This window comes from Passer montanus, unplaced genomic scaffold, assembly GCF_014805655.1.
Source record: "Passer montanus isolate IOZ18808 unplaced genomic scaffold, ASM1480565v1 scaffold56, whole genome shotgun sequence".
NCBI lineage: Eukaryota > Metazoa > Chordata > Aves > Passeriformes > Passeridae > Passer > Passer montanus.
The window spans coordinates 4,626,969-4,643,728 of record NW_024370595.1 but is presented as its reverse complement, the minus strand read 5'-3'; the positions used below and the strand labels follow the sequence as shown (position 1 = coordinate 4,643,728).

The 16,760-nt window shown below is 38.3% G+C and overlaps 1 protein-coding gene across 1 annotated transcript in view; it reads right to left on the bottom strand.

The window, feature by feature from the left end:
* Positions 1-16,760, bottom strand: part of OCA2 (OCA2 melanosomal transmembrane protein) — a 185,986-nt gene that overhangs the window by 49,593 nt on the left and 119,633 nt on the right. Inside the window, exons 21-23 of the mRNA XM_039725691.1 lie at positions 14,391-14,450; positions 13,740-13,844; positions 2,690-2,783 (exon numbers count right to left, since the gene is read on the bottom strand). Of these exons, the coding sequence (XP_039581625.1) occupies positions 2,690-2,783; positions 13,740-13,844; positions 14,391-14,450 (259 nt within the window). The remainder of the gene's footprint in view (positions 1-2,689; positions 2,784-13,739; positions 13,845-14,390; positions 14,451-16,760) is intronic.

The following is a 16,760-nucleotide window of genomic DNA, read 5'->3' as shown; positions in this document are numbered from 1 at the left end:
ACTGCTTTTGTCTGAGCACCAGGCTATGAAAGACAGAAATTTAGCAGCAGCAGCAGCTCTCTTTTGGGAGACAATGACAACAACGTGACAGTTATACCATCAAAGGTCTTTTCATCTTATTTGAGACTGACTCCATCCTTCTTTCATTTCCAAGACAACAGCTAAAGCAATGAAGGAAAATTACTGCCTTTTCTCATCCTATCATCTTCCAAATATGTAGCTGCCTGTGCACTTTGTGGCAATAGGAATAAAATAATTGAAACTAGTGGAAATTTTTTAGGAGAAAATGGATGCCATTTTCAAAGACAGGCACAAATGCTGATGCTCCCTTTACAGACACATTAGCAGTGTTTACCCCGAACTACAGAAATGTTATCAAATTACCAGAAATGAAGTTCTGCATTATGTAGTAAACAGCTAACCCTACAATATGTAGTTGTAATGTATTATTTCATAAGACTCTTCGATAAAATATCTTGTTTCTCAAGTTCCCTTGGTTGCATAAGCAGTGATAAGATCCAACCTTTTGCCCTAAGCACCAGGCAGTAATGATATCATTGTCATCTACTCCTTCTGCAACTGCCTTAGCCTACCTTGAGGATTCCTTCACACACTTCAGGGATGATGGGAATTCTCTTTTGGAAATAATCTTTAAGGACCATCAACAGTTCCTTTTTTAGGAAAGAAAAGCCCCTTTTCCCCTACTTTTCAAGGCTGCATCTTTTAAAGCTAAAGCTAAAGCTTTCACACACTTCTTATTCTCCAACAATAAGCTCCTGTCCTGAAGGAAAATCAGAAGCATATTAAATTTCAGCCTAATGCTCCTTAGAAGATATTTGCCAGTATAACTCAGCATATACTCAGCTTAATCATAATGGAGAACAGTCAGGAAAGTTTAAGCTTTTCCTAATAATGATCTAACCTTTCATCCAAATATTTGTATGGATCTGAACACCTTTCACCTAGCACCTTGTATGGATCTCTAATCTCTATCATTCAAATCATTTTCATGTTACTGTTTAAAATTTTAATTTTGTCTCATAATTCATACACACAGAAGTCTCTCAAAATCTATGCAGTCCTTCAGCAAATCAAATTAAAGGAATTTGGGTTAAGATGATAACTGATAGTTTAGGAAAATCTAGTAAAGGCTCCAAGGCTGGTAAAGCACATCCCACTCAGACTGTGTCAACATAATCTGACTAACCTCATTCTCCTTATGCTTTCTTTTTTTTTAAATCTGAAAATATAATGAAAGGAGAGTATGTTCAATGATCAACCAATTCACAGAATCATAGTGTCATTTAGGTTGAAAAAGACCTTTAAGAAATCTGAGTCCTATAAAAAGGTGAAGAAGTAAAATATTTTTATGGCAAACATCTATATGAAGATGTGCTGATTATTCCAATCACTGGTTTTAAAGAGGAACAGGTTAAAGTCACAATATAATGATGAGTAATGACAAGCACAAAGAGATATCCCTCAAATTAAAAACTGGTGCAAAATTGTCCTGCCTTTGCAACATGCTCTTAAAATTCAATCTGTACATTACATCACTGTAATCATTGTAAAGTATTAAGGTCACTTGTACTAGCAATCACTTAGTTGAATAAACAAACCTGAACTTGTATTGCACGCAAAATTGGTTTTAGTTATCCCTGTGGAGTCACAGGAACTGTTTAGAGGGGCATGGAGAGCAAGAAAGGGTGGATCCATGGTGGAACAACATGTTATTAATTGTAACTTTGTATAACTTAACTACCTAAATATTTAGGGATTAAAACAAAGCTAATACAATATAAGTAGCATTAAAATTCTAAGTAGTAAAAAAATAGTACTAACTTTATTTCTGATTTAAAACTTACACATTTTAAGGGCACTTAGGGGACTTGCTGTATGGAAACATTGTAATGTAACATCTTCAAAACTCATTTTCCAAAATGTAAAAAAATCCTTGTAGTATTAATTTAAAAACTACTGGATTGCTATTCTCTTTCGTTCTTAGAAAAAAACAGAGACAAAATCCCGGGCTACAGTACATACATGCTGCCTTTTCAATTAAAAAAAAATTAAAAACAGTCACAAAAACATGTCCTTGTTTTGTGCTAATGTACTGACAATACACAAAATACCAGTTAACATCAAGACGGGCACTAGAATGACTGTTAGATTCATTATTAAAGGTACATTTCCCACAGACTTCAAAAGTATTTTCCTCTACAATGAGGTGTAATAAATAGGTCAGCAAATGGATACTGAAATAATTTCTGTATCCAGAACCAGCCAGAAAACCTTCCAGTGACTTCAGCAGATTTTGAATCAAGCATTCAGATCTTAGCTATTATCCATTTTCTGTATCTTTTCAATGAGCAATGATGACTTTCTGTTCTGAAAGCCAAATGTATCTTTGTCTTTTCTCTCACAAAAGATCAGAAGCCTATAAGCACCATCTGGACTGTTTCTGTGTATGTCTGTAGATTATGCAGATACAGACTTCAAACACAGACTGCAAAAATCCTATTGTAGCAGCAGCAACTGACTGGGATCTTCATCCAGGAGTGCTTTGAAGTCAAAAGAGTTGAATCAGGCTCTCCATATGCCTTGCACAGTCAAACGATTGAATCTATTGTGCCAGTTTATACGTGCAACAATTGTTACCTTATGTCGTCTTTCTCACATAAACTCTTACCTCCAAGGCACGCACCCATGGCCAATGAGAAGATTAATGGTTTCATAGGCAAGTTAACATCTGGGTCTTTACTCAGATTGAGAAGCACAGGAATCTGTTGTTCAAGAAGAAAAGAGAGAGAATCAGAAGACATAATCCAACCATCAGCACAACATAAGTTCATTAAAGGAAACCATTTAAACCACCAGTAAGTCGAAAGAGTAATTAGAGGGGAGAGAATTTTTTTGCTCATTATGTTGCTTTTATCAATTAGTTTTTTTGCATCATATGCTTGATCTTTGCTCACTTTTCCCCGCTGTCTGTGCTAGTCCCATAGCTGAGGAGAAGCTATTGACACTAAGCCAAGCCTGACACAAGTATTGCTAACAAAACTGAGGCTGTCTTCAGATTTTGAGTGCCTTCCATGAGACCCTCCTAGGTCTACTGGGAACTGACACTGACTATAAATAAATTCCCCTTTCATTTCATGAAAGCTAAAAGACAGAGATGTATCTCCTCTTCTCACTGGAGATGATGGTAAAAGATGCCCAGACCTTCACGGTGAAGAGGCTGTAAACCTTGAGTCAGCAACCAAAAAATTACAAATCCTTTTTGTAATCAAAAATATCTGATATATGAGGGAAAAACTGAGAAAACTCCATTTGGCAGGCTTCTGAATTCATAAGCAGATCAGAGTTATTTTACTTCTTATTTCAACATTATATTTACCAGAGAATGTGGATTTAGTTGATTGGGAAATATTTGCAAATGGTCTAATGCCAGGCAACAACTAAGCACCATGTGGTGCTTAGCTCATACGCTCATACACCCCCATACCTCCTCTTAGAGGGAAAGAATAATCAGAAAAAAAACCCATTAAACCTTATGGGTTGAGATAAAAACAGTTTAATGATTGTAAAAATGTTATAACAATAATTAATGATTATCATTATAGTAAATATTATTGTTGTTGTTGTTGTTGTTATTATATTAATGAAAATGAGTGACAGAAAAAGGAGAACAGTGGAAGATAAATTAATTATGCATAATACAATTGGTCACTACCTGCTGACTGCTGCCCAGCCCATCCCATCCCCAGAAGCAATTGGTGACTACTGGACAATTCCCTACTGATTGTGTCATTCTGTGGTATGGAATATCCCTCTGGCCAGTTTGTGTCAGCTTTCCTTGCCCATCCAGTTTCTCGTGCTCCTGCTCCCTGGCACAGCATGGGAAAATGAACAGTCCTTGACTGGGGATAAGCAGTACTTAGCAAAAACCAGAACATCAGTGTGTTATCAAGATTATTCTTATAGTAAATCCAAAGCACAGCACTGTAGCAGCTATTACTAAGAAACTAATTCCATGCCAGTCAATATCAGAACAGACAGTTTTATGGATTTCATTTAATTGCTTTAGCAAATAAAATAAAATTTAAAAAAATAAAAAGAAAAAAGAAAAACTTGAAAAGTGAAATAAGATTGGTAGGAAGGCATAATAGACTTCATTAGGCAGTTGGTATAGAGCCAAAAAATACAGCAGTCAGGCTTTCTAGCCAGATCTAGCACCAGTTCTCAGCCAGTAACATTCTTCAAAGCTAAACAACTTCACTTTAGTTCAGAAAAATGGTTTGAGTTCAACATAATTCTGTGACCACTTGGTTTGAAAAAATGGTGTGATCAGTACCTGCAGAGAGAAAGCTATTGGGAAGGGGAGAGGTGACAAAATATCATTCTCCTGTTTTTAACATGTTCAGAGTATATGGGGAAAAAAGGGGAAGAGAAAGAATAAGAAAACGTGGAACAGAAAAGACATGAAGTAGGAAGAGATTTGAGAAAATAACTGTGATATATCTTGAAATTAATGCTTTCTCAGAGTCTAGGAGTTTTGGTAGTGAATAGAGTTATGACTTTTAATCTTCCAATTTGTCATTTTAATGTATTTCACAGTTCTCCCTCAAGCTGTATGATGTCTTCTGCTTCCAGAAAAATGCTTTCACTTTGACGGCTGAGTGATGCTCACCTTTATTGACTGCATGTGTTCTTTTGGTATGGAGCAATATACAGGCTTAATGAAGAATTACAACCCTTTCCCCATTCCTCCCACCAGTGGTGCTACTCATCCCTCTTAAACCCTCTTATCGATTAGCCTAGATAAGCTAATTTCTAAACAATTATTCTTGAATTTTACATTGCCTGAAGATGTCTATTTCTATTTTAAGGCCTAAAGAAGGCTCAGCGTGCTTAACATCTTCTCTGGTTTTTTGCATGAAACAGTAAATAAAGATATCATTTCTCATCACAAATTTTATTCCTTTCAAACCATCACAGCTAGAACATGATATGCAATACAGAATTGAGTTACATTTATTTAAAAACATTTAATTACATTTATTTAAAAACAATTCAGTGTCTCAATATTCCCTATTGTTGAGATCAGTCCTAAAGCTGTTGCCAGACACCTCCTGAATGCAGAGCACTTAATGCCCCATACCCCACCAGTGCACAAGATATGCAGAGAGGAGACCAGAGGAGGGGCACTGGTACTGCTCTATCAGTGAGCATCTCCTCCTGGGATGAGCAGCAGACTCACAAAGAGTGAAACCCTATTGCTGCTTTCCAAAGACAGCACTTGAACAAGTAACCACACACACCCTCATTGTGCAAGAGTAGCTTAAGCAAGTTACCAGGTATCGATTAGCCTAGATAAGCTAATTTCTAAACAATTATTCTTGAATTTTACATTGCCTGAAGATGTCTATTTCTATTTTAAGGCCTAAAGAAGGCTCAGCATGCTTAACATCTTCTCTGGTTTTTTGCATGAAACAGTAAATAAAGATATCATTTCTCATCACAAATTTTATTCCTTTCAAACCATCACAGCTAGAACATGATATGCAATACAGAATTGAGTTACATTTATTTAAAAACATTTAATTACATTTATTTAAAAACAATTCAGTGTCTCAATATTCCCTATTGTTGAGATCAGTCCTAAAGCTGTTGCCAGACACCTCCTGAATGCAGAGCACTTAATGCCCCATACCCCACCAGTGCACAAGATATGCAGAGAGGAGACCAGAGGAGGGGCACTGGTACTGCTCTATCAGTGAGCATCTCCTCCTGGGATGAGCAGCAGACTCACAAAGAGTGAAACCCTATTGCTGCTTTCCAAAGACAGCACTTGAACAAGTAACCACACACACCCTCATTGTGCAAGAAGAGTAGCTTAAGCAAGTTACCAGGCCCTATAGCTGTGCAGTGCAATAGAATTCAGCAGGTCAAGAGTGGCCAAAAAAAGCTGGTTAATATTCAAGGACCACCTCCTCCAAGCTCAGCAGCACACCCTGACAAAGAAAAAAATCAGGCAAAAATGCCAGGAGGCCTATATGGAACTCCTGAACAAACTCATACACATTAAAAAAGAATCTTACAGAGGGTGGAAGCAAGGACGGGTATCCTGGGGGTAATAGAGAGAGATTGTACAAGCAGCCAGTGATCAGGTTAGGAAAGCTAAATCTCTGATAGAGATAAATCTGGTCAGTGACATCAAGTGCAAAAAGAAAAGCTGCTATAGGTACCTCAGTGATGAAAGGTATACTAGAGAAAATGTGGAGCAAGGAAATAGGACACCTGGTTATCCAGGACATGTGGCAATGGCTGAGGTACTCAATAACTTTTCTGCCTTGGTCTTTACCAGCAAGTGTTCCAGCCACACTCTTCAAGTCATAGAAGGCAAAGGTAGGGACTGGGGGAATGAAGAACTACCTGCTGTAGGAAAAGATTAGGTCTGAGACCATTCTAAGGAATGGTGCCCCAGTCCATGGGTCCCAATGAGATATATCTGCAGGTCCTGAGGGAACCAGCTGAGGAAGTGACTAAGCCACAATGCATCATATTCGGGAAGTCATGGCAGTCTAGCGAAGTTCCCACTGATTGGAAAAGGGGAAACTTAACCCTCATTTTTTAAAAGAGAAAAAGAAAGACCTGGAGAACTACAGGCCAAGCAGTCTCACCTCGGTACCTGGCAAGGTCATATGGCAGATCTTCCTGGAAAGGATGCTAAGGCAAATGGAAAACAAGGAAGTGGGTGATGACATCCAGTATGGCTTCACTAAGCACAAATGCTGCCTGGCAAATTTGATAGCTTTGGCCCAAATTGGAGAGGCATGGATCTGATGGACAGACCATCTGGTGGATAAGAAATTGGCTGGATGGTCATACTTAAAGAGTTGTGGTCAATGGCTCAATGTCCAAGGGGAGCCCATTGACAAGTGTCATTCCTCGGGAGTTGATATTGGGATTGGTGCCATTTAACATTTTTGTCTTCAGTACGGGCAGAGTGTTCAAGACCACGTTACACAAGGCTTTGAACAACTTGGTCTAGTGGAAGGTGTCCCTTCCCATGGCAGAAGGGTTGGAACTGGATTATCTTTAAGATCTTCCAACCTAAAGCATTCCATGCTCATACGATATTGACTGATTTGTCTATTTGTGCATGTCTAAGAAACAGCAATTCATGCTGTTATTTTAGGGACTCATTGCTGCTCTACACCATGGGACTCCACTACACACATTTCGCTAAGAACTGCCTGTGGCAAAGATGTCTTCTGTGAAATCTGCAGAGAATATGAGAATACGCATTAATAGAAAACAAACTATTTGTAGCTTCCCAAACTGTTGATGATTGCTCTGTCTCTGCAGACAGCTACGGCCTAGTCTGACACTTTTATCAAGCAGTGAAATGCAGGACATCATAGATAATTCTGGAAGAGCAGAGGGCAAGGAAATTCCAAAAATAAAGCTGGCATTAAGAACATGAAATACATGTGAAACATTCAGCACTGCAAGAGAAAACATCCAGTGTTACAGACAATAAACAGTGGGCCAAAAATTATTTACTTTCTAAGACCTGTCAGAGGCTAAGTCACCTTGTTAGCCAGATGATTCACAGAAATTGTTTGTTGCTCTATACTGAGGAAATAGTATTTAAACTCAGCTAGAACAGGGATTTACTCTGGCTGTCTTTTTACTTCCGGCAATAAAAGAAAAATACAAAGAGATGGCTTCAGCATATATAGCTGATAAAACATGCAAATTAAACTAAAGAGCATACTGACAATAACATCATGTCACTTTTAAAATTCTAACAGCAGAAATTCATGGCTATTCAAACATGACAATACTAGGAAAGTCCAGGGCTTGAAAATTAGGAAGTCTGCCTGTCAAAGAATGTCATTGCGAGTTTAGCTTGTTGATAAAGGGAAAGAAATATCAGAGGTTTAATAGAATGTCACATAGGGCATTAATACAGCATCAATACCTTTATTCTGCAGACAAAGAAAGCTGGATATGCAACATGAAAAAAGCCCTTGCCATTCAAAAATTAAAATGTGAGAAATGTAATAGCCAAGCTCCTATGAATTTTTTACGTTACAATAGAATATTATCTTGGTGTTTCTTAAGCAGTTCCCAGGTATAACTATATATACTGGCTTTTCAGCTGGCAACACAGCCTGTTACATATAGTCAGAGTTCACAGAGTTTCCCACAGAGTATTTCTCAAACTCAAAATCTGGGAGCCTTAAACTGTAAAAGTCATATCAGCTGAATGCTCAGGAATCCATGGGGCCTAATGGGAATCATCCCAGAGTACTGAAGAAGCCAGCAGAGGTTATGGCAGAACCCTTCTCAGTCAAGGTCAAGGTCTTGGGAACCTGAGAAGGTCCCTGCTGGCTGGCAGCTTGTCAGTGTTATTCCAGTTTAGAGAAAGAGCATGAAGAAAGACCCAGAGACACACAGACCTGTTAGCCTAATCTCAGATTGCGGAAAAAATATAGAAAAGATTATACTGGGTACTGTTGAGAAGCATTTAAAGAGCATACAATACAATCATCAGGCACAGCCAACAGGGGCTCACATTGGGACAGTCCTGTTTAATTAATTTTATATCCTTCTATGATAAAATCACTCTCCTCATGGATGAAGGGAAGGTAGCGAGTGTAGTTTTTCTGGATTCTAGGAAGGCTTTTGATACTGTTCCTCACAGCATGGACAAGCTGTCCAGCTGTGGGATGAGCAGGCTCACAGTGCACTGGGTGAACACCTGGCTGAAGGGCAGAGCCCAGAGGGATGCAGCAGGTGGGGTTGCAGATGACTGATGACCAGGAACCAGAGATGTTCCTCAGGGTTCTAGGGGCAGTTCTGTTTGAAATATTTATCTGAATATTAACAATCTGAAAGCAGGAGTTGAATGTGCCATTAGCAAGTTTACTGATGATACTGTGCTGGGAGGTGCAGTTGACTCTCTTGAGGGACTACATGAAAGTCCTTGAGCATGTCCAGGGGAGTGCAACAAAGCAGGAAGTGACAGGGCAGAAAAGTGTGTCCTGTGATGAGCAGCTGAGTTGGTCCAATTTGGAGAGAAGAGGGCTCAGGGGGTGATTTCATTACTTTTTACATCTTTCTGATGAGGGGAAGGAGAGATGGATGTGCTGAGCTCCTCTGGGATACAGTGACAAAATATGGGGCAATGGCTCAGAGCTGCATCATGGCACACTCAGACTGGATATTAGGGAAGTCCTTGAGCATGTCCAGGGGAGTGCAACAAAACAGGAAGTGACAGGTCAGGAAGGTGTGTCCTGTGATGAGCAGCTGAGTTGGACCAATTTGGAGAGAAGAGGGCTCAGGGGGTGATTTCATTACTTTTTACATCTTTCTGATGAGGGGAAGGAGAGATGGATGTGCTGAGCTCCTCTGGGATACAGTGACAAAATATGGGGCAATGGCTCAGTGCTGCATCGTGGCACATTCAGACTGGATATTAGGAAGCATTTCTTCAGTGAGAGGGTGGTCAAACACTGGAAAAACATTCCTAGAGAGGTGCTTAGTGCCCTAAACCTGTCAGAGTTTCAGAGTCATTTGGAAAATACCCTTAATAACAGGCTTTAGTTTTAGTTCTGATTTGCTCAGGCAGTTGTATTGGACGATTGCTGTGGGTCTCTTCCAAGTGAAATAGTCTATTCTATAATTCTACAATACTTTTTTTACAGTATGTCTTTTACTTGGTGACAAGAAATGATTGATTGTCCTATCACTTGCAAATAGCTACCACAGTTACCAGGCATACTTTTGCAAAAAAATGCAATAAACATTCACTCACACAGACATCTATTTAATTAGGGAGATGGATTTTCACTTTTCAATTCAGAGTGAAGAGGAAAGTCCCAAAATTACAGTTCATTGGACAATTCTCAACCCCCCCATCTTGTTTTGGGGCAGTTCATTGTCTTTGCATACAGGACAAATTATTTGAAATAAGCAATTAGAAGACATTTTGAAAATTGTTTTGCCTTCATGCTGTTCCAATGCTCCAATTTATTTTTTTAAAAAACCCAGAATTTTGGCAAGACAGAAACAATAAAAGTACTCAACCTATGATGAGCTAAGTGCACTCAGAAACTCATTCCATTGTTTCTTGTAGGCAATTATCTTTCTACAGCATCCTCTATAGCAAAAATACCTGCTGTGTTCTGCCCTCTTCACAGAGTTTTCCGTTTAGCAACTTCCATATATGAATTCCATATGGTACTGACATTTTTGATTTTGGGTTACACCAGATTTACCCTTGGCTAGAGCAGAGCAGAATTTGACCAACAAAAGTGTTTCACTGAAAAGATATTTTCAGGGCAAGGCACTTCAAGTAATACACTGATCTGATTTTTGTAATTTCAGAATATTTTAGTAAGAGAGAAATTTTCTCCATGTTGCTGAAGGTTCCTGAAAATCATCAATATGTTCACTCTGTTTAAACACAGGAATATTTTTCATTCTAAATTATACCCATCTTAAAATAACCAAACATATTTATGTTTTGTTCTTAAGACTGCAGATAATGTGTTGTGTGTTAGGATAAGGAATAATCCTAATTTGCCTACATAGATACATAGAGTCTCTTGAAACCTAGTGTTTCTTCTAGGAAATCCTTTTCCTTACTAGTTTTCACTACTTCAAGTCATAAAATAGTTTATTTCCTAGAATTCTGTGTAATGCTAGCTCAGATATATTCTAATTCCCTTTTCAAAATATCAATCTACAGTTTCCATTTTTCACATCCTCTGAAGGTAAATTAACTGACTGTTAAGTTGCCTATAAATTTTAATATTGTCAAATCTGAAACTTTACGTGAAGCAATCAAATTTAACCAAACACAGATAAAGTGAAACTTTCAGTCTCAAGAGCCAATAATTAGTCATTCATATTTTTTTCTATACACAGAGCAAATCATTATGAATCTGATTATCTCTCTAATACAAAAACAGAGACTGAAAGGAAATTTTGGACAACTGTGCATCAACTTGATTTTTTAAAGGAAACACAACATCACAGTTACAGAGCTATTTGCAGGTTTTTCTGTTTTGATTCCCTTCAGCTATACACCTAAGTCAAGACTCAGGCTCTAATGGAATTGTCTATTTCTTCAATTTCTCTGGGTCAAAACACTACACATAAAAGAAAATTGAAGGAGTTCACATCTACAGTGCCTCCAGCCCAGTGGGGCAGTCACCTCCCATAGAAGACTGTCCCCTCCTCAATCCATGCCTGAGTTACTACACTGGTTGTTCAGCCCTTCTCCTCTCCCTGCTCCAAGTCTGGACAACATGCAGTGCATATAGTTTTAGGGGATGAGTGGAAGACCTTAACCAACAGCACTGGGGACATCTCATGTATGAACTGATGCCTGTCATGAAGCTTCCCACTCCTGAAGGAACAACACAGTGTAGCTTTCCAGATGCCATCCCAGTAGTTTTTTCCACAGTCATCTGAGGGCTCACAATCAAAAGAACTGGCAAGACAGCTTCATTCCTGAAACATGGGACAAAAATCATGGTATGCTTGTCTTTCTAATGCAGAACTGACACTAATTGCATCCTTGCCTGTGAGGTGCCACCAGGCCTTTCATCATCTCTGTATGATATTTAAGGAATTCATGTACAAGCCAAACAAACCATGAGACTGGTTTCCCTTAACTCCTTCTGGTCAGTGCAGTGCAGGCAGAGGTCTGTGATGACATCCTCCAAACACTTTTGTCAGTCACAGTACACAGCTGATATCTATGAAACTACCCATATTTTTTTTGTATCTGAAGGAACTTGATGGATTCCACATCCCAAGCCAGTACCCGGTCCATCAAAGCTATAACTAATGAAAAATGCAAGAGATTGACCTATTGTCATGACATTGGTTCACCAATGAAGGAGACTTATGGACACCTGGAGGGATTCACTACATCTGTCTTTCATTATGATGAGTACAGGCTCATTTGTGGAGCTGGAACCTTTTCCCAGGAAAGGACAGGATCATTCATGGCTACGTCACAGCAGGTGCCCCATACTCCTATATCACTAGGGAATGCCAAACCAAACTCATATAGAAGTTCCTGATAAGTGAAAAGTCATTCTGCAAAAGAGTTGGGTTCAATATATTTTATTCTCCTCATCACAAGTTCATAACTTTGGTGCATATACTGAAAAATAGCCTTCCAAAATGAAATACTACTTGTTTTAAGAGTATGAACATAGTACTCAAGAATCAAAAAGAATTTTAAATGAAAGTTTAAAGATCTTGGGACTTAGTTACTTAAGAACATTCTGTAAGTATTTTCTGATGCAGAATGATAAAGACTAAGAGGCAAACCTATTCACTAGAAATAGATGAATCTCACCTCCAGTTTGCCAAATAGCACATTAACATCTTAACACATCAGCTAATGACTGCTTTTACATAGGTGATAATATGCATACATTTTTCTTCTTGTCTCTTCTCTCTGCCTATTAAAACAAAATTAAAATATGATAGCAGTCTCTTATGTTCATCCCAGAACAAAATGAGAAAAATATAAATTTGACATAGCTTAAAATGCTAGCAAGCTTAAAATGTTGACAATCCCTTCCTGTCAATCTGTATTTGCCACCCTCAAAGATACAAAAGAAATGGTCCTCGGGCATCCCAACAGATTCTTGCACTTCAGTCCCATTGCCTAAAAAATATTCATTTCATGGTACTGTTTGGTGCTACTCCAAGCCAATTTTTATAGACTAGCTGGGTATGAGGCAACAGTCTTCTAAGTCAAGATTTCTGCATTATTGCTTAACAGTCCTCAAGCATTTGCTGGGAGGTGACTCATCCCAAAACAATCTTTCCTTTCATGCCTATTGCTTGCAGTCTCTTGTGGTTAAATCAATATAATTTCACAGGAAACACCACGGTAATCAAAGCAAAATACCATACTAATATATATTTATAGAGTAGTTACAAATCTACCCAATTTGTCATATGCCCTGCCAGAAGTGTCTTAATCCTTGGCACAGGTGAAGAGTGGATGTGACCATCCAATAATGGACCAAAAATTGTGAAGAAAAGATATGCTGGGAAAGGGCTGTAACAATGAAACATACCTTTATTAACAAATAAGAATTATCACACTTTAAGCAGAGAACTTGATTGAATAAACCTACCTGAGCATGCCATAATTTGTTATAATATGATACTTTTCTGATATTAAAGCTCAGGCTGCTGACAAGCATTTGTTATGCTTAACATAATTTGGTGTTCTTTAAACTAATTACAAAAGTAAGTTAGCAATAAAAGGTTTGGGTGTTAAAAAAGCGTTAGCATAACTATTGAATCTCACCTCCAGTTTGCCAAATAGCATAACTACTCAGCACATAGAGGAAAAACATTGATAGCAGTGGATGGATAGTGACATCTTTTCTTTCCATAAAAAAAAATAATTCTATTTTTCAATTATGTATGTGGATATGAGGAGAAAATGCAAAAATGCAGCCAAAACAGTGCCTCTGGTCCCACAGCTACCTGCAGCTGCTGGTGTCAATGGATGCCTTAACAGCATGAGTTAGTTTCTAATACTGATTCAATCTCACAGGATAAAGTAAGCTACAGCACAGCAGAGGTCAAAAAAACCCAAAAACCCAAACAGTAAATTGTAATCAGTAAGCTCAGCTCCCTTGCCAGCACATGGAGGAGGATGTGCACTGCTGCACAGAGCTTACCATTGTAGCTGTGAAAGGGATGTTGTCAATCACGGAGGAGGCCAAAGCAGACACCCAGAGCACTAAAATAATGGCCACTGCCAAGCGCTGATCCTCAGGAACCACCTGGAATTGAGAGAGAGAAAATTAGAACTTTGAGATCAGCGTTGTTCTGTGTGTCCCCCACGGCATAATTGCACATTCTTTACAGTTTTAATTTATCGACAGTTATTATTCCTTTAGGCTCTGAGAGAGGAAAGGCATCTTAGATAAAATAGCCTAACATTTAGTAACACAATTACAGTCCTTCTTCCAAGAAAACAAGGACAAATTGAAGTACAAAGATTGATATTTCTAATACTCAGATTTCACACAAAAATACACTGTGCCACTGTGAATTTTGACCTTTAGCTGTTTATACTTTTTTCACCTTTGCATATTTGGAGTTTTATACTATAGAAAAAACTTCACTGTTGCATTTATGGCTATATTTATTCTGGCTGTGGACATATTCAATATCACCCTTGCCGAAGTATGACATGCTTTCTTGACATTGCTGATACAGGATTGCAATCATTAACATGAAATTCAAAATAAAATTATTCTTTATTGTACTGCTGGAGTAAAACTATTTTTCTTGTCTGTTAAAAATTATAAACATTTTAAACATACCTTTATTAACAAAGCTGTCTGCTCTCCTATATAGTCTATTAAGTGCAGATGAGCCAAAGCCTGGGGTAAAAAAAAAGGACATTGATATCAACTAATGAAGTGCATGACATATTTACTTTTTCTCACTGGATGTAAGAAAAGGCAACAATTTATTCCCATTTACAGGATATTTATATTCAACTCATGTAGCTTGTACAGAATTAATTTTAGGCAAGAAAAGATGCAGCAAAAACTTGGTGTCTGTATTTGCAGAAGCGAGTAAAGGTTGTACTGAAATGACTTGTAGAATTACTCAAGAGCATGGGACACAGGATCAGAGAATGGCTGAAACGTAGAGATTGCATTGTTCAGTGGATACACGTTTTCTGAAAATCTGAACACAACTGATTTTAAACCAACTTCCCCAAACCCACAATATAGATAGAAGTATATAATGTGTTTCAAAGGATGAGATCAGGCGTCTCATGCTCAGTCTCAGAAGAAACAGGAAAACAAATTATGTTTCTATTATATGGATATCTCGACCCATTCAAAAAGAGGCCCCAAAACCTACAACAAAAACTACCAAAACCAGTATCCACCTGCTAAAACCAGGACAGAGATCACGGGTGAATGGAAATTGGCACAGAGGCAGCAGCATCTGAAAGGCAGGAAATCCATCTCTCCAAAGCCCAAGTTAGGCATGTGAACTAAGGAGGTGAACCCTGTAAGCACTGGACCCCAGGACAGCCTGGATCAGAGTACTCTATCCTCCATGAGCCATTCCCAGTTGTTCAGGATATTTATACAGCATCCTGTGGTGCTACCACAGATGAAAAGGTATAAGAAGACTTCAGCCTGGTGGTGCTAACTCTGATCTCTCCTTGGGCACACAGAACACAGACTGAGTATTCACATCCAAGGACAGTGACCTATTCCCCTGATCCACAAGGTAAAAAGGTGATTTTAAACCAACTTTTCTAAACCTGTGAGTGCTAGCCTTTAATTCACTTTGTTTTTGTTTTCTTCTCCTGTAGGCATGAAGAATGAAGTACTATTTTCAGGTTTAATAAGGTATATCTATTTGATGACTTCTCAGTTTCTCAGGAGAGAAAATCACATCATTTTTGGTTTAGCCTAGACTATGCTGGTTGGCTTGCTTACATTTTTTTCTGTCAAGAAAAAGAATCAGTCAGCTGCAATACCTTCCTTACTGACAACAGTCCCTCACAGAGCTGCAGGAGTCAGTATTCACAGAACACAGCTCTGTATAATGCCCCCACCTGGCAGTCAGACAGAGCCCTTCAGAGACTGCAGTGGGGAAAAAAAGCATTCAACTCGCATGTTGTCAAATTCCATGACAGATGCAGACAAAGATCCCAACAGGCATTGTGGTGTGGCACCGGACACTGATTTGTCAGTGACTAAGGTGCTTTCATTCAGACTGCCAATTCCTGTACACATAGCTCAACTGAACATCAGCAGAATAACAGTAATGTGGGTATCAACAAATCACAGTAAATTTGGCCCAGAAATATTATTTTTTTAACAATACATTGAACAAGAAAAGATTTATCTACAATTAAAGATACAGCTTGCAGAAAACAAGCAGCAAAATACAGGAACGTATCACTTACACTTTAAAAAAAAAGAACATTTTTTCATTATTTTGGCTTCCAAGGAGAATGTTACCTAAGAAAAAATTCTTGTTGTTGATTTTAAGTTACCATTTTTCTAAGCTATCTGTGTTGCTTTATCAACTCAAAGATTATGACAGTGAATTTTAAATGTATGTAAAAGCAATATTCTTAATGAACAGCAATAATTTTTGTATCATTGCTGTGTTCATGCTTCAAAATAAACTTGTAAACAGATAGTTGCCAGCAATTAGAGCCCAGATTTACATTCAATTAATATTACTACCTTATTAATTATCTACTAACAGAATGTATTACTTTCCACTAACACTCCAAATTCATTCTGGAACTGAGAAAAAGAGATGTTCAGGACACACACATCACTCCTGCAAAAGAGTCTGCAGGTAACCCATCTCATTAGAGATGGTAACAATTTTAATCACGTAAATAATTTTAGGATGTCTCTATGATCTCCAGGCCAATCTCCTGCAAGCACCTAAGTGCAAGTCAGCAATTAGCACCCTGCCATTGTCCTCCTCTGCATGTAAACTGCACAGAGGGTCTCCTGGATATTCCTGTGTCTTCTAAGAGGAGTAAGCATTATTGCACTAATTGGTGTCTTCAGGCACACTAGTTCCTGTGGGGCAGTTCACAACAGAGCTGTTCTGCAGAAAGAAATCATGTGCCATTTTAAAACAAAGTCTAATTTATGCATAAAAATTTTCATTAATCCTCTTGTGGACAGTATGTCTTG